This window comes from Peromyscus californicus, unplaced genomic scaffold, assembly GCF_007827085.1.
Source record: "Peromyscus californicus insignis strain IS unplaced genomic scaffold, ASM782708v3 Scaffold_4__1_contigs__length_199733344, whole genome shotgun sequence".
NCBI classification, from domain to species: Eukaryota; Metazoa; Chordata; class Mammalia; order Rodentia; family Cricetidae; genus Peromyscus; species Peromyscus californicus.
The window spans coordinates 58,506,856-58,532,859 of record NW_026294562.1 but is presented as its reverse complement, the minus strand read 5'-3'; the positions used below and the strand labels follow the sequence as shown (position 1 = coordinate 58,532,859).

The window sequence follows — 26,004 nt, the reverse complement described above, 5'->3', positions numbered from 1 at the left end:
TGACCTGTGTGCTCCTCGGAGGACACAGACCTCGCCACTGTTCCCCAACAGCCCCACATGGCAAAACAAAACCAGAGACCCCACAAAAAAAGCCAAGGACTTGCCTTGCCGTTGGTGCTTGGTGTGTTTTCCTGTTCATGGTTTCCGTCAAGCATTCCATCTGTTAGTGTTTTCTTCTGATTATTCTGTTCTTTAAGAATCATTAGCTAAAACAGAAAATTTGAACACTCTGGCATGAGATTTTTATGTAAGAAAAATGAGCGAAGGTGGCCAGTGGCTTTGTGAGACAAGTGGCTATAACTGTTGTGCAGCCAAAGGCTCCAGCAGTGCTCTAGAAACCATTTGTCATTTGTGGACAGAGGCACTTGGAAGAGGCTGAGAGCTGAGACTGAGTCCAGTGACCCTAGCAGGCTGATCTACACCTAGGAAAAGAAGTAACTCCATGTAAGGCCCTGGGTTCGGTCCTCAGCTCAGGAAAAAAAAAAAAAAAGTAACTTCTTGTGTCTATCACTGTCTCACTTCTAAATTAAGCAACAATAATCAAACCCCTTCGGTCCCAACCCCATGACAATGCCCCATGCTCACCTCTTTGTGGGTAGCACCCAGCTCCTCCTCTAACAAGCTGCACCTCTCCAAGGCTACTCGGAGTCGCTCTCGTACCTGCAAGTGAAGGGCTGAGTGTGCACGTGGACTCCTGCTGCACGCCCAATGCAGTACAGCATTAGTGGAACACAACAGACTGGCTTTCTACTGCCACCAACACCCCAGTGGCTCCGTTCTGAGCAAAGCTGACTGGAACTTGTGAACCCCTGATGCCTCAGTCTCCTAAGCACAGGGACCACAGGTGTGTGTGTTTTAAATGTGGCAAAATCTTGTTCCTAAATAAATCAGACCACTAAGTTGTTATTATTTGCTTTTTTGATAGAGAGGAGAAGGTTGAGATAGAATCTTGCTGCACAGCCCTAGCTGGCCTAGCACTATCTATGCAGCCAAGACTGGCCTTGAACTCTCAGCAACCCTCGTGGCCTCTCAAGTGCTAGGATTATAAGCACTGGTAATCGTACTAGGCCCAAATTCTTATTAGCACATTGACAGAAAAATTTTACCATTTTTAAGACATTCAAGGCAAGGATGCTCATCAGCCACATAGGCCAGTGCCTTCTACCACAGAAAAGCTTTTCACAGGAGCTCCAGGGGTTATAAAACAGTGACCACAGTGTCCATGAAGCCCCCATGACAGGGCATCCGCTGTCAGTGTGGTGATGGTACCTTCTCATCCAAGGCTTTGTGGTGCTCAAACAGTGACTTGAGCGCTTTCAGCACCTCCACCTCGCTGGACACGCCTGCAGGCGACTGTGCCTGCCTCTTCACCACTGTCATCCGCAGAGAGCGCTCATGCCTGGAGACAAGGCACTCTAGGTGCTCCAGCAGCAGCTGCAACAGAGCCCAGCAGGCAATGAAGTGCTTGCCTCACAGGTAAGACTCCACCCACAGCAAGGGAAGATTCAACTCAGCACAAGCAGAGCAGCCCCCAAGGCTGAATTAAAACCTGCTAAGGTCCCACGGTGCTGACAGGCTGATGGCCCACTCTGCAGAGTGGGAAAGGCAAAAGGGACTGACCCTGGTGTTGTTCCTCTCTGCCTTCAGCTCAGCGATTTCCTCCTCCCTCTCCAAAAGCTGCTCCCTACACACGTTGAGTTCCTTTGTGAGCGCAGCAAACTCCTAGAGGGCAACAAGCACAGAGAGACTGAATGAACTCATGAGCAAACAGAAACTTCTGCAGAGAAAAGACCCCAAGAGCATTCACTGTCCCCACCCACTGGAACGCACAGGAAGATCCTCCAGGGAAAGGGGGACTGACTGACCTATCTCCAGGCTTCCCTAATAACCCAGACCCTCACCCAGCCCTCCAGCCTTCCCTTTCTCTGTGTCCCCATCATGGCCAGTGGGCATAGTGCAATCCAAGCCCACCTCCTCAGCAACCTCAGAAGATCAGGAACGGAGCAGGAAGGCATTTTTAGTGACTAAGACATGTGACTTAGGACGATTGGAGACAGAAAAGAAAAAGCCCTAGAAGGCTACTCCCTGGCCTGACCTCTCTGTGGGGCATTTCATGGCCAGTCTTTTTAGGCAGAAAGTGAGCTCAAAACCAAACCTTAAAAACTGATTTTTCAGCCAGGCGGTGGTGGTGCACGCCTTTATTCCAGCACTTGGGAGGCAGGGCCAGAAGGATCTCTATGAGTTCGAGGCCAGCCTGGTCTACAGAGCAAGATCCAGGACAGGCACCAAAACTACACAGAGAAACCCTGTCTCGAAAAACCAAAAAAAGCTTTTTCACAAGATCAAACCTTTTGCAGAGAGGTGAGGAGAGCACCCAGAGATCCGGATGGCCATCCCCAGTGCTGCCCCAGGGCACTCCTCACACTGTCTACTGAGTGTGAGTATAAACCATGAGTTCACATGCTTCTGCCAGTTTCTCAGTGGAGCCAAAATCTTTGAAATAATTACTCTGAAGTAATGCACCTGCTGTTTCTCTGGGCTTCTTAAAGGAAGGGGGATGCATACTGGCCTACCTGATCGAGAATGAAACAGACATTCAAAGTATAAAGAGTGGTTGTTGGGCAATTTGACTTTTAAAAAGCTGGTCGTGTGAGCCAGGCAGTAGTGGTACATGCCTTTAATCCCAGCACTTGGGCAAAGGCAGGCAGGCAGGCAGGCAGGCAGCCTGGTCTACAGAATGAGTTTCAGGGCAGCCAGTGCTATACAGAGAAACCCTGGGGGGAGCGAGGGAGTCATGTGTTCAAATCACATCTACATCAGACTTTTGCCACTCAGAGTCAACTGACTACCAGTCACCCACTCTGGATTCATCAGGCTTGCCCAGAAATGCTTGCCTGTGCCCCAAGCCAAGCACAGGCTGTGGGTGAAAACAGTCAACAGTTGAAAGAGCTCTATCTAAAGGAGCGCTAGAGGGAGACAGAGGAGATGGTTGAGAGAGTGCAATAGTCAATGGAGAGCCAGGGAAGGTCGTTCCTCCCTCCGTGTCTGTTCCCCCACCCTACCCCCCCACCCCAGTGTCTGGGGGAAGCATGTAATCATTTTAACTCATGGATGTCTCTCAGAAGAAATTAGCAATTCTCCTGCAGGAACAGTAGCCGTGGTAATCCACTCTTGACCTGACAGCAGGAGCCGGGCCATGGAGACCAAGAACACTGAGACTAAGCACAGGCTCACATGGCAATGCCACATGTTGCAGCCCTCAAGGGCTTAAAGGAAGAGCTGGTTCTGAAGAGCACAAAGAAGGTTGGGGAGAGGGAGACACAGTGGACCCTGGTGCTGTAGGTTAAGAGGCAGGGATTCTGGCCCAAGGATGGTTCCAGACTCTACAGAGTGGAGTGATAGGGCAGAGCAGGCTCTGAAGGGACAGGAATGAACATGCCATATTTAAGATACGCAGACAGCAATGTCAGAGAGGGGGCTGCAACTCCCAGTCAGGGCTTCTGGTGTGTTCAGGAAGAGGATACCAATACAAGAACAGGAGCCAGGTCCTAGACAGACGGAAATGTAGGAGCACCAACAAAAGACCCAGATTGTCAGTGAGGTAGAAGCAATATCAGCTAAGACACTGGTGCTGGCAGATCAAGTAGGCTGACCCATCATGGCACTGGGTAGTAAGAGAAGGTCAATGGAGACTGTGGCATGGTGACAACAGTGAAGTTAGACCCAGAAGCAAATTAAGGACAAATAGTGCAGAGGCTACATCTTCCAGAAGATGGGACTCTTGCTTGCAGATGGCAAGAATCGTATGCATTATGCAGACAGCCAAGAGGCTGAGGGGAGAAGCAGCATTTCTTGGGCACAGAGCAAAACCAGAGTATGGAAAGAGAGAAGATGGGCACAGATCCAGATCGGGGAGGCAGGCTGCCAGAGCCCCTTTGGGAACCGAGATAGGTTGAGTTTGGGGATGGTACAGGATGGCCCCCAGGGGGGACAATACTTCCAGCACACAGAGGCAAAGAGGGCAAGAGGAGAATGAACACACAGCTGCAATGGCAGCAGGAGGTGCTCATGGGATTTCAAAGTGGCAAGAAAGAGGGAAGGGCTCGGGACTGGCTGGAGACAGACAACTGTCAGCATCTTATGTCTGAAGTTCAAAGTCAACAAACTCCACACTTCATCAAGGTGCAGCAAAATGACATGGAGGCAGAATTGCCCGCCGTTACTGCCTGGGATGAGGGAGGATGACCTGCAGTCGCCCTCATTCCCATACAAGCCAACATCCTATGGCATCATCTGGCATTGCTCTATCTCTCAGCAGCAAACAGCTTGTAAATTTTTTTTTCATTTTCTTTTTTTTTTTTTTTAAAGACAGGGTCTCACTTAGGTATCCCAGTTTGACCTTGAACTTACGACTCTGCTGATGTAGCCTCCCAAGTATCTGGCTTCCGCTTTCATTTCAAATGTAACAAACTGTTACAGACTTGCTTTTAAGATCCCCAAGCGGCTTCCATTCTCCTATTGGCTTTTGATGTGCTCTCCCTATCCCTGTCCCTGCCCCTGTGCTCCCCACCCCCCATTTTCCCTCTCAACAGCCTTGGCTGCTGTGGAACTTGTTTTGTAGACTAGGCTGAACTCCAACTCACAGAAATCCACCTGCCTCTGCCTCCTGAGTGTGCTGGGATTAAAGGTATGTGCCACCATACCTGACTCCATGTGTCCTCTTAGCACAGAAGGGATACACTTACTTCTGTTATTCCAGTTATATATTCGTGTTTACCATAAACTCAACAGTTCAGACCTATGGTGGCACACTGTTCCAGCTACAGAGAACAGACTCACAAAACTTGACATCATTTTACTCAAAGAAAAAACTTCTCTTTGCTCAAAAGGATCCAACAACAGAAAATGTTATCAAAGCAAATTTAATTTAGGAGTTGAGATAAACATTAGGCAGGAAATTCCAAAGCTGCAGACTCCAAAACCACATCCCTGCTGCACAAAAATCTACAAGACCCTCAGCCATGTGCAGTAGGGATCTACATATCACTATACAAGGTCCAACTCTCCACATACCCTTTTTCTCTTAAAACAAAATTAATTTTAACCAGGTGCAGCGGCATACTCCTGTCAACCCAGCCTTCAGGAGATGGAAGCAGGAGGATCAGGAGTTCAAGATCATCCTCAGCAATATAATGAGTTTGAGGCCAACCTGGGCTACATGAGACCTTGTCTTAAAAAAATAAAAATATAATAATAATAATAATAATAATAATAATAATAATAATAACGGGGGATTAAAAACAGTATTGCCGGGTGATGGCTTAATTTGTGGAGTGTTTACTGCACAAGCATGAGGACCTGAGCTTGATCCTTAGAACCCATGTTTAAAAGAAAATAAAAAAGGTTGAGTGCAGTGGCCTGTGTTTCTAAGCCCAGTGCTAGGAAAACAGAGGCAGGCGCGCACGCGCGCACACACACACACACACACACACACACACACACACACACACACAAAAGCAAACAGAGAATGACCATAACCTGGTGCTGAAGAGGTGGCCTGGTTGTTAAGAGCACTTCCCAGCACCTATATGGCAGCTCACAAAGATAAGTGATAAATCCCTTTTTAAAATACCTTAACCCAAATATGATACTTATATTTTTAAGGCTTTATTATAATTTCTATATATAAGCATTTTGCCTGCATGTCTGTTTGCATGCTAATAAATGTGCCCAGTGCCTGTGGAGGCCAGTAGAGGGCATTAGATCTTTGGAACTGGGGTTACAAACAGCTGCCATGTAAGTGTAGGGAACTGAACCTGAGTCCTCTTTAAGAGCAGCAAGTATTCCAAACTGCTGAGCCACTCTCCAGCCCCAAGTTATGGTCAATGAAAAAGAACAGCAAGCACCAAGGCCATGTGCAGGTGGGGACTGTGTGTTCTTCACCACTCAAGGTGCCATGCGCAGTGGTTCTGCAAACCCAGGCTATTTATTGATATTGCCATGTTTAACAGACATCATAACCACTGAGGGTTTTGGTCATCCATTTAAAATCTGACAGCCACCCATAATTCTATCTAACACCCTCTTCTGATCCTCATGGGCACCAGGCACACACATGATACATATACATAAATGCAGGCAAAACACTCACACACGTAAAAATTAATCCTCCCCCAAAAAACTAAGTCTGTACAAAACAAATCTGTATTTCCATTTGATATCATCAGAAAAGAGTCATTGAGAAAACAAGATTAACCACTAAAATTAGTTCAAGAACTTTGTTTCTCACAATGCTTACTTAAAATTTTATCATTTCTGGACAAAAACAAAAACAACAACAAAAAAAAAACAACTGCTCTACCAGAATACAGAAACCAAATATTATGGATCAAAACCCACAGTCCAGCCAATGTCCCTGGGCCCTCTGGATCAGAGGCATTTCTCTCTATAGGCCTCTACCTCCTACCTTCCTTTTCTCCAGGAGTTGACACCACTCCCCACCGCCACCCACACTATCTAGCTCAGTCCCTTCCACACTTGTGTTAGTTCCATACTCCATACTCTGCCAGCACCATCAATGGTGCCTTTTAATGTTTAAATTATGTTTTGTTATTGTACTAAAAAACTTCCACGGTTATTCCAGCATTTTAAAAAGGCACCTGTGCCACACTGCAGATCAGAGACAGCCTGAGGATGCTGTGCTACTGAAAGAAGCCAGAAGTACAAATATTGTGGGAAATGTGAGCATTCTCATCTGCACTGGGCAATTAAAAAACAAAACAAACAAAAAAACCCAAACTGGGGGGAAGAGTTCACCAAAGGCAAAAAAGCCCCTATCTTGTCGTTTTAGGGCGTAGTCAAAAGAAAACACAGAAAAAGTAAACATGTCTCAACACAAAAGCCAACTCTCACAACTGACACCACCTGCAGTCAGAGCGGTTGCCTGCCTTGGAATCTGAAATGAGGAGGAGAGCAAAGTGGGCGGAGCTGCACCGTTACCCCAGGGCTCACCTCTCCACCCACTGTCCACTGAAGCAAACCATGGGGAAAAAGGGCTGGAGGGACAATCTAGCCCATGATTCACAGCCTCTTGGGACCTGCCCAGAGCCACATGGCCACAGAAGCAACAACCTGTCAATCGCTGGGCATCAGCAGCAGGTTAACACACACACACACACACACACACACACACACACACACACACACACACACCGGGTATAGCGGTGCACTGCTGTGATCCCAGCACTTGGGAAGCAGAGGCAGCTTGAAAACAGCCTGAGTTATGGAGCAAACCTGTCTCAAAAGTCATAAACAATTCTGTCACAAGTTCTAGCATGTCTAGTTCTTTTCCCATTTCTCTTTTTGAAAAATCATGCAAAAGTCCATACCTAACCTTAACATCTCACTAGGAAGGCCTGTTTTGGTGAAAGCAAATACACACTATTCTCCTTCTGTATTCAGACCAACTACAGAAAAAATACCCTTGAACTGCTAGTGCTGTGATCTACTGGAGCCAGTGAGAGTGCTAAAAGTGACCACTCATATCTCTCCGTGGTATGGATGGTTGACCATTAAAACCAGAAAAAAGAGCCAGCAAGATGGCTCATGGGTAAAAGCACTTGCTGCACAAGCCCAACACAGCCAGAACACACTGTGGAAGGAGAAAACTGACTCCTGAAAGTTGTCCTCTGACTTCCAACCAGGTGCTATAGGACATACATGCACACACGTGCACATACACATGTGTATATATACACATAAACAAATAATATATAAAGTAAATTCTTTTGCTTTAAAAAGAGAAAGAAAGGAAGTTTGTCCCCTTGTGAACAAGGTAGACGTTCAATGGCATGGCAGTAGGGACTGGCCACTTGGAGGAACCTCTTGCTGAGGGCTGGCCCACACTCCCTCCCTGGCCTGCAAGCCCTACTTTTGTCCTTACCATCTGCACAGCCTGGCTTCAGCCCCACTTCCTCCCCAGAAGAATGCTGGCCAATACAGCCTCCACTGAGGGTACAAGCCAGCTTCCATCCCCACCTGACCCAGGCACCCCATTTCGGGCTTTGCCACTTTAGAACACAGGTGTCCCTGGGGTCACCTGCCTGTCCCTCCTATCTCTATGTGGGCATCTCACAGGCTCCATACACTCTCACTCTGGGTTCATCACTTCTTCCTGCCCTGCCTCCAGCTCCTCCTAAGCCCAATGGATATATCAGCACCCAGCCATACAGGTCAGATGCTTACACAGCATGTCACCTCCTTCCACTCCCTCCATCACCTGACACTGGGAACTCTTATGGTTGATTGCACCTCCTACACATATCTTCTGGAACCATCTATTTACCAGAGGCTAGCTCCTCCATCAGGCCACCATGTCCACTTGGTCCACTATGAACCTGCCTAGTCCCCTGGCCTTCTTCCTTCTTTCAAATCTGTTTTCTGTTTTTCTGAAACAAACAAAAACCTGAGACTCCTTTGCCTAGATTTCTTCAAGGCCCTGTAGCACAGAGTCAATGCCAAGGCTCCTCTGGTACTAGTGAAAAGCTCCCAAACATGTAACCCAAGCATTTGTACGGGTCACTAACCCTCACTGCCAGGTAGCACAAGTCCTCCAAGTACACAACAACAGTGGCTCCAGCAGTAATCACTGCCTCACAGCCAGCATGCTGCCACAGGGAAGCCCACATTCCTCTACACGGTCTCTGCTCTTCTTCTGAACATCACCTCATATTGGCACTCTGCCTCAGATCCATGGATCTACCCACTCAGAGCAGCTGCTGTCACCCTGCAGTTCAGAGTTGGAGCACTTAGTAAAATAAGAGGCCTTCCTCAACTTCCCCTGCTGGCTGCTAGCAAAGCCAGCCTCCCAGCTTCTTCTGCTAGCCTAAGTATTCCAGCTGGCAGAAGCCCAGGTCTGCCTAACCAGTGTGCAATGCCCACGTGATGGCCATGGCACAAAAGATACTACCCTCAAAGGAGATGCTGCCTGGTAGAAATACGATACCATCTGATTTGGCTCTGGTTTCAGGAGACCATACCAACCCCAGGTTTTCAGAAGACAGGACATGGCCTACACAGTAGATGCCCTGTATAGAAAAGCTACCAAGAAACTCCTAGGCCTCACCCTCCTGAGTCAACACTTTGGATGGGTCACCTGGCTTGTTTTGAAAATTTCCCTGGGTAGCTCACTACCCTTCCATTTTGGAAACAGGCATTTCTGATCTTGGGTATGTCACACAACTTCCTCCTTCAGGCTTATTTACCTACAGAATGCATGTAAAGATTCCTTATTCTACCCAGGGTCCAAGACTGCACAATCCCATGAAAATGACCCACGTGAGCCACTTAACAGTCAGGCAGTGGCACTAGTCTATTAGCTTAGCAGGAGGCCTATTGGGAATATTACTTTAACTATGTAAAGGTGTGTTACACATTTGTTTATACTGCATTTGTTTAACTATGTAAAGATGTGTTGCTTTTGTTTATGCTGTATTTGTTTAATTATATAAAGATGTGTTCCTGTTTCACCTTGCCTGCCTAAGGCACCTGACTGATCTAATAAAAAGTTGAACAGCCAATAGCTAGGCAGTAGAGGGATAGGCAGGGCTGGTAGGCAGAGAAAATAATTAGGAGAAGGAATCTAGGTTTAGGGGGAGAGAGAGAAGAGAACCACAGAGAAAAAGAGGGAGACACCCAGGGCCAGTCAGCCACCAGATAGACAGACACAGAGTAGGACATACAGAATGAAAGAAAGGTAAAAAGCCCCAAGACAAAGTGTAAATGAAGAGAAACAGGTTCCTTTAAGTTATAAGAGCTAGTGGGACAAGCATTAAGATTGGGCCAAGCACTCATAACTAATAGTAAGTCTCTGTGTCGTGATTTGGGGGCTGGCAGTCAGTCAAAGAAAGCCTGCTACAGAGGCCTATCAACCCTTCATGTGGCACTGTGACTCCTGGGGGGACCCAGGTAACTGCTAGAGATACACTAGCTGACTCTGTCATTCATGGAGATGAAGCCACTCAAGTTTCTTCAGGTCATCCTTCTTTGTGGCAGCAGCAGCAGCAGCAGCATCTTTTCCAAACAAGTCTCCTGACACACGTGGCAACAGGTGCCATCACTCTGGGGACCATTCCAGATCTCTAGCCTGCACTTGCCATGATTGATCTGTGGTAAGAAGAAAGTCTTCAAGAATGGCCTGGATTTAGGGTGTCACAGCTCAAAAAATGTTCTCAAGGTTTGGCACCCCTCAGAACCCAAAGATCTCAAATTCTCCTCTCATCTTGCACTAGATGTTAGTGCATCATTAGCCACGGGCCTGGGTTGTCTTCTGGAGCTGGCTCTGTCCTCGCTTCATGCTGAGGAGTCTGCCAGGACCTAAACTGACCCATCAAAACCTGAATATAGGGGCTAGAGAGATGGCTCAGCGGTTAAGAACATTGGCTACTCTTACAGAGAGGCCTTGGGGTCAGTTCTCAGCACCCATTCACATAGTGACTTACAGATATCCTTAGAGACTCTCAGTTCCAAAGGATCTGGCACCCTCTCCTGGCCTCTGAAGGCACCAGGAATGTGCACAGTGCACTTACATATGCACAAGCAAGCACTCATACATATATAATAAAAATTAATAAATATAAAAAACCTGGATATGGACTTAGGCTCAGCACAGCACATACAAAAGACAAGAAACAAAACAGCCAGGCAGATCTGACTGATATCTAAGAGAAACAGAAGGGCCAAGAAGTGGTTTCAAACACTGGGCTCAGGAAGCTGAATACACTCATTTCTCAACTTCTGGATCAGCAGCTAAAGAGAATGTGTTCTGGACTCCTAACCTGAAACAGCTCTGTGTGAGGCCAGCCCTCAAAGTCCCAGTGTGGCCTTGGTCCACCTATGGCTAACCAACCGTCTGGGCTCAGCAGCTGGGACACTTCCTCACTCCTGACAAGTAGTCATTCCTGACGAGCCAACATCTTTTTGTTGTTGTTGTTGTTTCGAGGGCAGTGTGGTTAATGAGGAGCTGGCATAAATGTTGTGTGCCAGCATGTGGAATCTGTCTCGTAGTGCAGTCATGCTCAGCTAATTCCCGTGCATCTTACAGCAGAGATAGGGCACTGCACTGAATTTTAAAGGCCATACATGTAGTTCAGCTTCTCTGACAATGCTATTCTGTGACAACAGAAATCACACTGTACACATCACTGAAATAGTGCTCTCTGCTGTGCCACACAACTAGAAATGGGTCAGTCAGAGGACATGTGCTGTCAATGCCACTGTCACCAATCACAGAACACTGAACACACATCACATCATCTTTACTGTCTGTGACTCTCCAATATAGTAAAAACTCACAACAAAAGGCATGTTATGTTTTGACGAGCAAGCTAAAGGCCACATATAGTCCTCAGTGTTCATGTATGAGTAAGCAAGGGCATCCTGCACTGGTTCAGCTTCAAGGCTGATGGTCTAGTCCCACAGCCGAACACCCAGGCAGCTGCCTTACCCTCTTTTTTTCCTCTTTCCTTTCTTTTTGTATGTGTTTTGGTTTCTGAGATGAATGGTTCACACAGTTTAGGCTGATCTCAAACTCACTTTGGAGTAAAGGATGACTTTGAACTCCTGACCTTCCTACCTCCACCTGAGTGCTGGGATCACAAGTGTGCACCATCATGCCTGACTGTGAACAACTTCTAACCACATGCACACATGCATACAATGTGCTTAATTCATCTGAATGGCAGCATCATTTCTCTCCATTTGTAACACCTGCCTTTTAAAAACTATCTCTAGTACTGGGGATGGAATAAAATATTATCTACCATAAAACAAACAACCATAAGCCTAAAGTGAGTTATACTTGGTATCAAACTGAATCTTCTTAGCCATCATGCACAGCACAGTTGATGCCCACTGCAGGAGTCTGAGAAGAAGCTCCTCCTCTGGTCACCTCACCTCAGACCACAAACTGAACGGCCAGCACTGGCTTCCACCTCAGCCTTTTGGGCTGACTGAGGCACACAGGTCTTCAGGAGTCACAGGTGAGACAGTGCATTCTGGCTGCAAGCTAGGTTTCCATGTAGGACACATTTATCTCTTGTCTATAGCACTACCACATTCATTTAAATCTCCCACAGAATAGCCACAACTGATTTTCTCTTTGCTTGACAACCCAGTCTTCAGTTTAGCCATCTGGGCACCCTGTGACATTCTATCTTGTAAAGGAACCATCTGCTGTGCCAGTCCCTGGGCATGTGCTTCCAAACTGCTGCCATGTCCTAATGCAGTGGCTATGCCTTGTGATGCTGGCAGCAATGGAACACTAAGCACAAAACAGCATGTGGGTGTGGGAAGCGCCAGTGTCTGCAGCTCTGTGGGCGTGACAGGCTGATGCCAACCTGAGGGCAGGACCCTGAGTAACTTGCCATTCCTCTAGTAAAAGGAAATAATGCTGCCCTCATTGGCCAGTGAAGGCAGGAAACCCAAGGAATTCTTCCTCTTCACACACACATGTAACACAAACCACTCAATACTTCCCACACCAGGCGGGGGAGTATTCACACATAGAGCATTTCTCCAACACACACTGGCTGGGTTCCCAATTCCATTTGACTCTGCATGGCCTACCCAGAGACAACGTCAGATCCCACGGGTGGGCTCCACCCCACAAGACTGCACATCCTAGCTCCCTAAAGTGACATCACTTCAGCTTGTTGAGGGTTCCTGCAGGCCCCTCCTTAGTTCTGGGTCACTTGCTGGAGTAGAACTCAAGGGGAGTGCTGCCATGATGAAGGGTGACCACAGCTACCAGGCCAGAGTACCTCAAGAACAAAGCATGTGGGAGAAAGTGTCTCCATATCCCCTTTAGGCCCACCGCCCTCTGGCATCTCCCATGGTCAGCTATCTGGATACTTGCACCCTATCTTTGACCTTTTTGTTTGTTTGGTTTTTCTAGATAGGGTTTCTGTATAGCCCTGGCTGTCCTGGAACTCCATTTGTAGACCAGGCTGGCCTTGAATTTAGAGATCAGTCTGCCTCTGCCTCCTGAGGGCTGAGATTAAAGGTGTGCACCACCACACCTTTTTTTTTTTTTTTTTACTTTTTATTGAGGCTTTAAGGCCTGAGCAGGCTAATGCCATCATAGCCTCTAGTCACTCTCCACTCCTTAGAGGCTAGGGAAGGGGTGGGGTTGAGATTTCCAAACCCTTAGGACTATCTTGAACTTCCCGATACCCAGCCCCAACCTGAGACAACATGGGCACCCAGAATCACTTGTGACCCACAAAGGATGTTCCTGCTACTCTGGAGAATCTAGGGATGAAAAGGTATGGGCCAGGGCAAAGACCAAATACATAATTCTTGTTACAGTCTCACGTTTGTCACCAACTGAGAACCAGTTCAAATTTAGAGGTCAGCTCATTCAGATACTGAACACTGTGACACCACTTTCCCAAGGCTGTAACATGGGGGCAGGTGCACACAAGTGGCTCTGAAGACAAACTTGACATCCTGCACTGAGCAATCTCACTGCTATAGGAGTCATTCTGGATGCCTTCCTTCCAGGCGCACTTAAGAGTAGCATCCTGGAGGCATGCATCTCCAGACATTGCATCTGGGGCAGGGGTGGGGAGGATCTAAAGCTGCTGTGAAGCCCCAAGAGGATACAGGACATGATGATCTCAACATTGTAACATATGCAAAAGACACCTCAGCAGCCCACATGCAAGAGCTTCGGGTCATCCTTTCTGCTCATATCAGGCACGCCATTGGAGGCACTGTATCAGAGAAGGTGTTCCAGAAAGAATGGAAGGTCTAGGTGGGAAACTAGAACTGAAAGGTGTCTTGCTAGAGAGTTCTCCTGGCACTGAGGAACATGTGCACCCCAGTACGGCCAGCTGCCATTACAGCATTTCCTGGCAGTTTGCTGATGGCCCAGGAAACACAAATGCTCCAGTGTTCATGGTCACACGGCTCAGGCTGCACAAAATGGTGTAACTGAACTTGAAAGGCCTTGAGTGCTCGTTCATGAAGTTTTCCTAACAAGAATGACTGCCTACCGGAAAAGACATAAAAAGACGTAAGTGATCGGTGGGAAAGATAAGAAGAAAGAGCTATTGTCAAGCCAGGAAGAGTCTGGACACGCCCCATCTCCGAGCCCCACACAGGCATCGCTTTGCTTGTGCAAACTACCCATCACAGCCCTCCCACACAAGTTCTCAGAGGGCCCACTAGAGCCCTGGAAGAAACCAGCCTTCCAATCCTCCAGGCCTCTGCTGTTTCTCAGCCCTCTTGCCTCCCACAGCTTCCCTGTACCCACTCCCAGGGAACCACAGTTACCATTCCACCCTTGCTGTTGCTGCTGCTACCTCTTCCCACAACATCCTGTATGTGACTGACCCTCACAGCTCATGCACTGACCTCTGCAGTGTCTATCTGTGAGGCACCTAGGTAACATGGGCTTCATCTGTTCTACCAAAGCACCACCAGCATCTACGGCATCCCAAGAAAGGCTTCTGCACTGTCAAACGCCAAGCTCTGGCTAAGCACCTAGCAAAGTCTTAAGTGTCCATGTATGGGGCTAATCATCAATTTTCCTGACAGCAGATGCCACTGTGACATGCTCGTCCTGAACCTCCAGGGTGGGTTCTAAGTGTTCAGGCTCTGTAAATCAGCTTGACAAGCATGCTAGATCACACACGGTTTTACCCCATAACTTAACAAGCAGTATCTTGAAAGTAATAGGGTACAAATCTGCCCTAGCCTACAGAAACCAGGCGTGCTGGCAGCAGTGGGGAAGCAGAAGGAAGAGAACTGGGAGTTCAAGGTTTAAGGCTAACCTGGGCTTCATGGGACCCGGTTTCAAAGGTGAAGGAAGGAAGAAAGGAAAGTTTTTTGTTTGTTGGTTTGAGACAGGGTAGCTTACATTGATCTGGAACACAGTGATCCTCCCTCTTCAGGCTTCTGAGTGCTGGGATTATAGGCATGAGCCCTGTTCAAAATTTACTAGGCCAAAAAAAAAAAAAAAAAAAAAAAAAAAAAGACAAAGATACTAAGCTATTAAGCTAAGTTCCCATAAAATAAAAAGTACAATACATCTATATTTAATTGTTTGGGGTTTTCTTTTATATGCATGGGTGTTTTGCTTGCAAATGTTTGTGTTTCACATTTGTGCAGTGCCAGTGAAGGCCAGAAGAGAGTATCAGATTTCTGGGTTGTGAGCCAACACAAGGGTGCTTGCTGGGAGTTGAACCCGGCTCCTCAAGAAGAACAAACAGCCAGTCTTTTAATGTCAGGATCATCTCTCCAGGCCCTAATGTTTTTGTTTTGAAATACTTTCACAGACTATATGACATTTATTTTTCAGTAACCCAGTCAGACACCTCATTTCATAAATGAGAAGACACAGTCCAGCAGCTCTGAGAGGTACAAAGGTCTCTGGATCAGTAGTATCTGCTGCTGCCTTCAGGAAGATTCCACCATGACCAAAGTCAGCATTAACTGAGTGTCCAGGAGGTGTTGTATGGGTGTTTTGCATCAGTTCTCATGAAATATGCCATTGTCAGCACCCAAGCGTACAGTTGACAGAAGTCTTAGCAATGAACTGTCTTGACCAAGGTTAGAAAGCAGGCTGAGGCTCGAAGACTTCAAACTGCACACAACAGAGTGAGGTCTAAGGGCAGGAAGATAACAGAAAAAAAGGGCTGTTTTCCTAGGCAACCAATGACTTCATCATCAAATGGAGAGCATGAGGCTCACCATCCATCAGATGTCTTGTGATTCCTTCTGTCCCTCCAAGGACCAATACTTCATTTCTGCTTTTCCTGCACTGAGGCCTTCTTAAAAACCAGTGTGGTGGTACACAGCTGTAATCCAAGCACACAGAAGTTTGAGACAGGTTTGCTCAGCCTAACATGAGTTACCAAACAAATCCCTGTGCCGTCAGTCAATCAAAGGTAGAGTAAAGGCAAACAGCAGAGAAGGCATCAGCAGCACAGGTTTCAGTCCCAGCCTCTCCTCTAAGCAACAGGGACACACACAGCCTGGGTCGTGGCCTCCTACCCACAGAGGCCAGGGCAGGTGTTGGGACAGGTGCTGTGGAAGAGAGGCTTTCTACAGGCTGTGGATAAAGGGGGAGGTAAACAGCTAGGGTGTGGCACTTAGCGAGGAAGAGCATGCAGAGGTGAGAAGAGCAGAGACAGAGTTGGGAAAGCCAGACTGAGCAAGGTTTGATTTGCCTCTCATGCCTCAAATGGTGGCAAATGATGAAAGGGCCTAGAGTACGTGAAGGGGAAAAGGATGAGCAGAGAAGACAAGGATGAGGAGACTCTGGAGGGGGCTGGGCAGGCCATTCAGTTCTTGCTTTTACAGTACTGGGGTAGAGCTCAAGTGTGATGGGCAAGCTCTGGCTCTGAATGCACCCTATGTCTTGACCCAGCACTTCCCAAAGGCAGCTGCTGCTTCTTTCAATTCTATTTTGTGATGTGTATGGTGTGTGGGTGTGGATGTTCCTGTGTATGGGTGCATACATGTATATAAGGAGGTGTGCACGTATGTGCATGTACAGTGTGGAAGGCAGGGGTCAATCTGTGTGTCACTCCTCAGGAGCTGTCCATCTTGGTTTTTTGAGACAGTATCTCTCCCTGGCCTGGAACTCTAGGTTAGGCTGGATGGCTAGCAAGACCCAGGGTTTCACCTATCTCCACCTCCTTGGAGATGGGATTATGACCACACCCAGGTTTTGGTTTTGTTTTTATTACCATTATTTATGTATAGGTGTTTTGTATGCATGTATTTGTGGAGTTCCTGGGACTTGAGTTACAGATTCTTGTGAGCTGCCAAGTGGTTGCTGGGAACTGGACCTGGATCCTCTCGAAGAGTCATCTCTCTAGCTCCACAAACCCAGGTTTTTTATATGGGTTCTGGGAACTGAACTCAAGTCCTCAAACTTTCAAGGCAAACATTTTACCAACTGAGTTATTTCCCCAACACATCCCTCGATTATTTCAAAAGAGGTTTTCTTTAAGTGGAGAAACCCCCCGAGCCTGTTGTATCAGGGAGTACAGCAGGGAACCACAGATGAAAACATCAGCTCCTCTGCTCCCGTCTATCTTACTTTGAGGCTGGAGCTGACTAGAGGCCTATCTAGAGCCCACATGGTTTTTGGTTTTTGTTTTAGTCTTTTGAGATAGGGTTTCTGTATAGCCCTGGATGTCCTGGAACTTACTCTGTAGACCAGGTTGGCCTCCAACTCAAGAGATCCAGCTGCCTCTGCTTCCCAAGTGCTGGAATGAAAAGCATGCACTACCACCACCCAGTGAACCCACATATTTAAATGAACAGCAGTGATAAAACTGATGGCTGTGAGAAGAAAGAACAATTCCAGACACTTGTCTTCAAAAAGCTGGCAGTTTTCACCTCAGTGTTCTGTGTCATCACCTCTTTATGCAGTAGACTGAAACATTTACAGCCAGTCTCTAGGGTTAACTTATAACTACGGACTATGCCAGTGTCTCAAAGTATAGAAAAGTATGGTCTCCACATGAAAGCAAGCTGCCTGCCCATACCCCAGAGGCTCTGCCCTGCCTCAGCAGTATTCAGGCCAGTGTCATCAACCATTCTGATGTCTACTGGCCAGGCAGAACAGGTCCATGTTAGGATAACCTCTTCTCCCAGCACCTAGCTCTTCCCAGATGGCCCTGCACAGAGAAACTGCAGCTCCATAAGGGTGGGAAGCACAGGGCTGCCCACAGGAGTGTGCTTTCCAGCAGGCTCTTTATTCACTGCTCAACGTTTTTGGAACAAGTATTTCTATGATTTGCACAAGAAAAAAAATGGAGTGCACATTCTCTTCAGTCTAGTGTCTGTATTCTAGTCACCACCAGTATGCCCACACAGAAGCCCAAGCTGTCTGTGAGAAAAGGCCATCACAGACAGGAATGAAAGTAACAAGGCAGTGACATGACAGAACTCTGGGAAAGACAGCAGTCTACTAGGAACAGTGCCCCTTGCAAGTTTCCTGACAATCCCAGCTAGGAGGTGGGGTTCACTGCTCTGTGAGGTATGCTGATCTACTCTGCATAGATTTGCAGGCCTACCACAGTTCAGACAGACTACCACTGTGTGTGGTGGTATTTTATTTGTACTGAAATGTGCTTTTAATTTTATGTTAATAAATAAAGTTGCCTGGGGGTCAGAGCTATTAGAGCCATAGCAAGTGCGTGGCGGCGGTGGCGCACGCCTTTAAGGACCTGGAGGGTGGTACATATAGGCAGTGACGAGGCAGTCACATGTTTGGGTTTACAACCGATGAGAAGGCAGAACAGCTAGAGTATATAAAGAAAGTATACACAGGAAGTAGGTCCCTTTCGGAGAGCTCTCTTGACTGAAGAGGATCGCTGAAGCAGGAAGGGTGAGGCTCTTAGCTCTGACCTCTTGGCTTTCTTCTCTGAATCAGCTCTGTGTTTCTTATTTAATAAGACAGTTGGTTACATCTACAACTGTGTGCTGTGTTTTGGCCTGTGACACCTGAGCCCCTTTTCTATATGTGGTCCACCCCAAGGAGCAGCACGTGGCCCTGAGGAATAGCTACTACTCCAACCACGTGCTGTCCCAACTTCTGCAACACAGGTTGGTTACCCTCACTGCTAAAGGGAAGGAAGGCTCCTACGGAGGTGGCTACTGGACCCAGGCACCTAGCAGTGTCCCTGGCAACACAGGGCTCAGGTTCCAGACCAGACCTTCTCCAAGCCCTTCAGAGCGACAGGGCCACAAAACTCACAGCCTTCCTTCACAGACACTGGTCCGGTCCTCCTCAAGGGCCTTCAGGTAACTGCTTTCTGAGCACTCTGCACAGGCTGTCTGTAAAAGAGCCTGGCTGGCCTCCAGATTTTAGACACCATACCTGCACTATGGACACACTGGATGAGGGGCTGGAGCTGCAGATCCTCAACACTCCCTGGTGTTCAACTGTTTTCCCTCATCTTCTCCACGTCCCTCACTGGTCACGTGAACTTCTGGAATCTCAAAGAAACACCTTCTTCACCACGGCCCACCTTTGTAATCCCAAGAATGGGGCTGCTCACGGCCACCATCTGTGAACTGATTATGAACATCAGGCTCTAAGGTGAGCATGTCACACTGCCATCCCCACAACCTAAGGTAAAGCTCACAGCAAAAAGCAGAAACAACAACATTTCAGACCCACACTTACTTACAAAGCCTTGAAGCACACAGCAATCCTCTAACATGCAATCCTCCATAAAACACAAAACCAACACAATCATGACGACTCACCAATTTCCTGTCTCAAAGCTCCTTTCTTACACTTAAGACAGGGATGCAACCCTGTTGTACCTGAAGAAGGAAAGGTCTCAACACTACAGGAGGATGTCTGCAGGTGTCCCTCCCACCCTGCCTTCTGTGGCAGATTCTGGAACACAGTCCCCACCTCTAGTTCAGTGAAGGACTGTGCAGGCAGGACACTGAGTGCTTAGGCCCATCCAGCTCTTCTGCTTCCCCAGGTGTTCCTAGCACCACCTTCACAGCGCACCTCACCTGCATCTGGCTGTCAGTCTTCTCTGCAAAGACCCCAGAAAGATGTGCCTCTCACTTTGATCTGCAGGATCATAACCTCCTATGCTGCAGAAAAAGAGCCCTAGGCCCCAAGAGGTTACAGGACACAGCAGAGCCAAAGCTAATGCACTTCCCGCTCTACCAGGCTGCAGCACATGCTCAGTGAAGGGAGAGATGAGGGAGAAGTATGCCCACCATGACACACAAATCAGGGCTGGCTGACATGACATTCTCAAACATCACTTCTACTTTCTCTGTTGTTCCAGCAATTTCAGTTATCTCAAAATATGTCACAGTTGCAGTCAATGCATTCAATTACCAGGAACAAAGAGCTGACTGATGTGAAACAAGATGGCAGTTAGAAAGCAGAGGCACTGGCTGGAAAGAAGAGTATCAGTGGGAAGGGAATGAGAGTAAGAGATGGCAATGGAGTGACTATGATCAAAATGCACTATACTCATCCATGAACATATCATGGACCCATTACTATATAAATAATACTATATTATACTATATGTATATAGCACATGTAGCATATACATAATACAGGCTAATTTGAAAATTGGCCATGGGCAGGCAGGGTAGCTCAGCAGCTATAGGAAGGCACTTGCTAACAAGCCTAGAACCAACATGGTAGAAGGAAAGAACTGACTCCAGAAAGTTGTCCTCTGACCTCCACACTTATGCCATGGCACACACATACAAACACAAACACACACACACACACACACACACACACACACACACACACACACACACACACACACAATTTAAAACTCCAGTCCTGGGGAATTGGATACCCTCTTCTGGCCTCCATAGGTAATGTATACATGGTATACATTCATACATGCAGGCAAAACACTCACACACACAAAAATAAATAAATACAATTTTAAAATTAGTGACACACACTTCCACATGACACACTTGAGTCCCTTTGTTCTGTGCTGGGAAAAACATGAAGAGAAACAACAGGAAGCCAGATGCCTCAGGTAAACTGAGCGCAAGAGCTGCAGACAAGAGGAGACATCTAAGAACAGGGGATTTTCTTTTTCTTTTTTTTTTTTTTTTTTGGTTTTTTGAGACAGGATTTCTCTGTGTAGCTTTGCGCCTTTCCTGGAACTCACTCTGTAGCCCAGGCTGGCCTCCAACTCACAGAGATCCGCCTGGCTCTGCCTCCCGAGTGCTGGGATTAAAGGCGTGCGCCAACACCGCCCAGCTAGAATAGGGGATTTTCAAGATTCTGGAAATAAGAGAAACCAACTTCAGGTATCAGGAGATCAGCTCTTCAGCTCGTGACTTGTGTGCTGTGTGCCTACTATGCACTGTGTGCCCATGTGTCCTACACTATGTTCAGCATGAGGCTCTAGACTACTCAGTACCTGGCTCCACCTCAGGTTCTGGCCCAGTGGGGAGAAGAACAGCTGTATGGAAAGGACAGAAAGAGAGTTGAAGATTCTCTGCCACAGAAGCAGCACTGCAATCCAGTACTACAGGCTGGGGACACCTGAGAGGTACTGCTGTGCACCCAATCTTGTCCGAGTCAGAGAACTCTGGAGCCAGACAACCTGCTGGGTTCAGATGCATGCCAACACTCAGTGCCTGCAGAATCCTAAGCTGGTGACCAGGCTTCACCAGGCAGTGTCCTCATCCGTGATGTGGTCCCATCAGCCTATTAGAGCCCCGTTATCAGCATCAGAGGCCAAGTAGGCTTAGAGGCAATGGCTGTCAACCAGTATGCCCCCATCTTCCCAGTACCCACACACCCAATACAAGATGTGCTGAACTCACAGCAGAAAAGCAACAAGTGCTTGCTAGGTGGAAACCAGAAACCACTATCCATGATAAAGTGATACAAGAACCCAAAGCTCAGAAATGAGTGACCTAACACAGGAGACAAAGAGGCAGACATCCTGCCTGAGGACACACTTGTCCTCTCCACCTGCCCTCCCTGACATGAGTATCACAAGGGAAAAGAAAAGGGTGGAATGTATCTTAGAGATGGTCAGAAACGGAGAGACATGGCAAGGTATACTTTTAAACTATGCATGTCAATTACTCTCAATCATTAAAAGGAAAGTGCACTTAAGCATTTATATAAAACACCTTTAAGTAACACAAGGAATAAAAAACCAGCTTGCTCAGTCTCTCTGGACATGAGCAGAGCCATATAACAGCAAAGTAAAACTTCACCCAGAATGCCTTTAGGCCCCTCCAGCAAATGGACCTCCAGTTCAGTCACCAAGCTTATCATTTTAATATGCATAAAAGAAGTGCTGCACCAGACTCTCAAACTGGCACTCCAACCCATTCAGCACTGCAGGAGGACTTCCTCTGTCACCATTTGACCCACTGTGTCTCAAGTGGAGGGAAAGAACAGCTTGAGAGTTCCAGAGATCGACTGCTCAGGAGTACTGACTCCTGGCAAGCAGCATTTTTAGTTTTCCTATGCGTGACTGGACTGCAGCACACCACTGCCACCACTTGAAAGCAACGTCTACATAGCCCTGGCACTGGTTTAAGCTGCACAGGCCAGTGGGTGATCAGCCCATCTGCAAAGCAGAAAAATATGGGAATTCAGGATATGCTTCAAGCGCATAAATTTATTTTTGGAGCAAAATGAAATTTCCTCCTCAGAATAAGAATGAGACTCTGTGAAAAGCAAAAGGATGAACTCTACAGGGACCGCCCCTGCCAAGAGGGCCTCAGCCCAGCAGCCTGCCAGCTCCAGCCAAACCCTTGCTTTTAGCCACGGGGGTGGGGGGGGGGGGGTGTTGACGGGGGACACAAAGTAGAAACATTTTGTCCACATCTCTGAAGCTGGAACCTCAATAGGGCCCATTACCACTAACTGCTCAGGACCTAGCACCACCTGCACCCACAGCCACCTGTCCAGACAGTGAGACAAGGCTGCTCAGTGGGCATTCCCATACAGTTCTGCCTTGCTAGGCATGTACCACCTTGTGCGTCTCTGATGGCTGTGACCGTCAACTCTGGGATTTGGTCAACTGGCAGAGAGATACACCTCTGAGGTTTAACTAAGGGGGAACACCTGTCCTGAATGTGGGACACTCCATGAAGTGGGCTGTGGTCCTATAATGAATAAAAATGGAAAAAGCAGGAAGCCAGCCGAATTCATCTTCTTTCTGCTTACAGGCGTAATGTGTCCAGCAGCCTCAGACTTCATCATGACCCTTCCTGCTTTTAAGGACTGGACCTTCTTAAACTGCGAGTCAAAAATAAACACTCCTTCCCTTCAGTTGCTTCTGGTCAGGTACCTGCTCACAGGAACAAGGAAAGTAATACAGAAAATTGGTACCAACAAGGGGGACTGTTGCTGCTAAACCTGACCATGTGGTTCTTAGGCCTTTGAGTCTGGTTTGTGTGAGGCATGGGAAAGAATCTGAAGCTGTAGGCTGGAGAAGTCCCAGAATGCAGTAAGCAGAGCTTAATGGACCACTCTGACAGGAGCTTGAAAGACCAGAATGCTAAAAGAAACACACAGAGGAGGCCTGGCTCGTGAGGTTTCAGAGAAGAATAAGGAAATTCCAAGACAGCACGACTTACACTGTGCAAGGACTGCTGCTCACTGCACTTACTCAGCTCTGCAGTAACCGACAACAGAAACAAAATTGGCCAAAAGGCAGCGGAGCTTCTGACAACGCAGGTGCAGAGCAGCAACTGTTATCTCTAGAGATCAGCACCACTGAAGAGGAACTCACACTCTACACTGGGACAACAGCAAAGTGTCCTGAGAGCAAGACCTCATCCAAAGGCTCCAGCTTGGGAAAAGATTCAGATGAAAGGGCCGAACTTGTGCTGAGAAAGCAAATGAAGGGGTTCCTTGCTCAAAAGCAAGCCCAAAGGAAGTGTTTTTGTAGGTTCAGCTACCAAGGTGCGCAGAGGTCACTACAGCTGTGATGGCAGGGGCTAGGCCATGTCTAGATCTGGCAGCACAACTTGGCAACATCATCCATATGGTTTTGCAAGCATGTAAAATGCATGACTAAGAGGGGTCATGGAGGCTGTGTTGGCTAGTTTTTGTCAACTTGACACAAGCTAAAGTTATCTGAGAGGAGAGCGCCTCAACTGAGAAAATGCCTCCATAAGATCAGGCTACAGGCAAGCCTGTAGATATTTTCTTAATTAGTGATTGATGTGGGAGAGTCCAACCCTTGGTGGTGGTGCTACTCCTGGGCTGGTGGTCCTGGAAGCTATAAGAAAGCATGCTGAGCAGGCCCTAAGAACAAGCTAGTAAACAGTGTTCCTCCACCATCTCTGCATCAATTCCTGACTCTAGGTTCCTGTTAGGATGGTTCCTTCTCCATGATGGACTGATACCTGGAAGTGTAAGATGAAATGAACCCTTTCCTTCCCAAGCTGCTTTTGGTCATGGTGTTTTGTCACAGCAATAGAAACTCTAACTAGTTGGGCGATGGTGGCGCATGCCTTTAATCCCAGCACTCAGGAGGCAGAGGCAGGCAGATCTCTGTGAGTTCAAGGCCAGCCTGGTCTACAGAGTGAGTTCCAGGACAGGCTCCAAAGCTATACAGAGAAACCCTGTCTCGAAAAACAAAAAAAAAAAACAAAAAAAAACAAAAACAAAAACAAAAAAAAAAAAGAAAAAAGAAAAAGAAACTCTAACTAAGACAGAAGCTTATCCCATCCCAGAAAGTCTCTAAGGCCAGGCAGTATGTGTCAGGGTCAGATTCCTCCACAAAGAAGAGTTGTGAAGATGATGGCTGCATTGCAGTGGACATCCCAGGATGCTGGAGACAGCAGGACTGCAGGATATCTGCTGAGAAAGCTGCAGGCAACATGCAGCTCACCAAGACAAGTGTTATAGGCAGTAGAAGCAGGGGCAGTCACCAAGGCTACTGATGCCCTGAGTCCATCAAGTGCTATAGACCTGCAGGACCTGCTGCTTATCTACATGGTCCTTCTTTGTCATCCCCGCTCCTCCCTTTTAGAACAGGAATGTTTACCCTGCACTGCTGCATACTAGAAATCTATTTCATCACTTACTTTTTGATTTTAGAAGGGCTCATGTTAAACAACTGCCTTGTGTCTCAGAAGAGACTGGACTTTTGAACACAGAAAATGTTAAGATTGTAGAGCCAGATATGGTAGCGCACGCCTTTAATTCCAGCACTCAGGAGGCAGACACAGGCAGATCTAAGTTTGAGGTCAGCCTGTTCTACATAGTGAGTCCCAGGACAGCCAGAGCTATATAGAGAGATCCTGTCTCAAAAAAAAAAAAAAAAAAGACAATAGGGACTAGAGTGATGGCTCAATGATTTAAGAGCATGCACTGCTCTACCAGAGGACCAGAGTTCAATTCCTGGCACCCACATCAAGTGCTCACAAACACCTGTAGCTCCAGCTTCAAGAGATCCAACTCCTCTCGCCTCTATAAGCACCTGCACACACATACACATACTTACACAACAGACACACATACACATAATTAAGAATAATAATTAAAGGAGCTGGAGAGATGGCTCAGCCATTAAGAGCACTGACTACTCATCCACAGGACTGGAGTTCAATTCCCAGCACCCACATGGCATCTTACAACTGACTGTAATTACAGTTCCAGGGGATCTGACACCAATGGCAAAATAACTATTTAAAAAAAAAAAAGCCAAATATGGTGGTTACATGCCTTTAATCATAGCATTTAAGAGATAGACACAGATCTCTGTGAATTCCAAAGGAGTCTGATCTACATATGGAGTTCTAACACTTTGGAGACAGAGACAGGAGAATCTTAAGTTCAGAAGTTTCAGATGACTCTAAGCAACACAGAAAGACCCTATTATAAATTTGTAAATGGAGCCAGGAGTAGTGGTGCACACCATAACCCCAGCACACAAGAGGCAGAGGCAGGTGGATCCCTGTGAGTTCAAGGCCAGACTGGTCTACATAGTGAGTTCCACAACAGTAAGAGCTACACAGAAAAACCCTGTCTCAAAAAACAAACAAAAATATTAATAAATGGAGCAATGAGTGGGTGCTTGCTGCTAAGCCTGATAACCTGCATTTGATCCCCAGAACTCACGATGGGGAGAGCTGAACCCAGAAAGTTGTCCTCTGATTCACACACATGATCAATCAATAACTATAATTTTTTAATAAATAAGAATAAATACACTTAACTATGTATCAAATATCTAATTATTTTGGTGGTGTGGTAATGCTAAATCAAATTACTTTAAAACCCAGTATTTAGGGGAAAGGTTAAAAAAAAAATCTTTTTTTTTTTTTTTTGGTTTTTCAAGACAGGTTTTCTCTGTCCTGGAACTAGCTCTGTAGACCAGGCTGGCCTCAGATTCACAGAGTTCCACCTACCTATGCCTCTGGAATGCTGGGATTAAAGGCATGTGCCACCACTGCCCAGCTATTAATTGCACATTCTTTTTTTTTTTTTTTTTT

At 47.0% G+C, this 26,004-nt stretch overlaps 1 protein-coding gene across 16 annotated transcripts in view; it reads right to left on the bottom strand.

The window, feature by feature from the left end:
- Ppfia1 (PTPRF interacting protein alpha 1) overlaps window positions 1-26,004 on the bottom strand; it is an 86,381-nt gene that overhangs the window by 48,389 nt on the left and 11,988 nt on the right. For 15 of the 16 annotated variants that reach the window (XR_008222830.1, XR_008222837.1, XR_008222828.1 and 12 more), the window contains exons 3-6: window positions 1,621-1,722; window positions 1,270-1,434; window positions 586-660; window positions 105-206 (exon numbers count right to left, since the gene is read on the bottom strand). Coding sequence is in view for 4 of the 16 variants with exons in the window: in XM_052760544.1 (XP_052616504.1) it covers window positions 105-206; window positions 586-660; window positions 1,270-1,434; window positions 1,621-1,722 (444 nt within the window). In the remaining 12 variants the exon portion in view is untranslated. Of the gene's footprint in view, window positions 1-104; window positions 207-585; window positions 661-1,269; window positions 1,435-1,620; window positions 1,723-18,898; window positions 19,096-26,004 lie in introns of all 16 variants that reach the window. The other variant, XR_008222838.1, reaches the window with a different exon arrangement.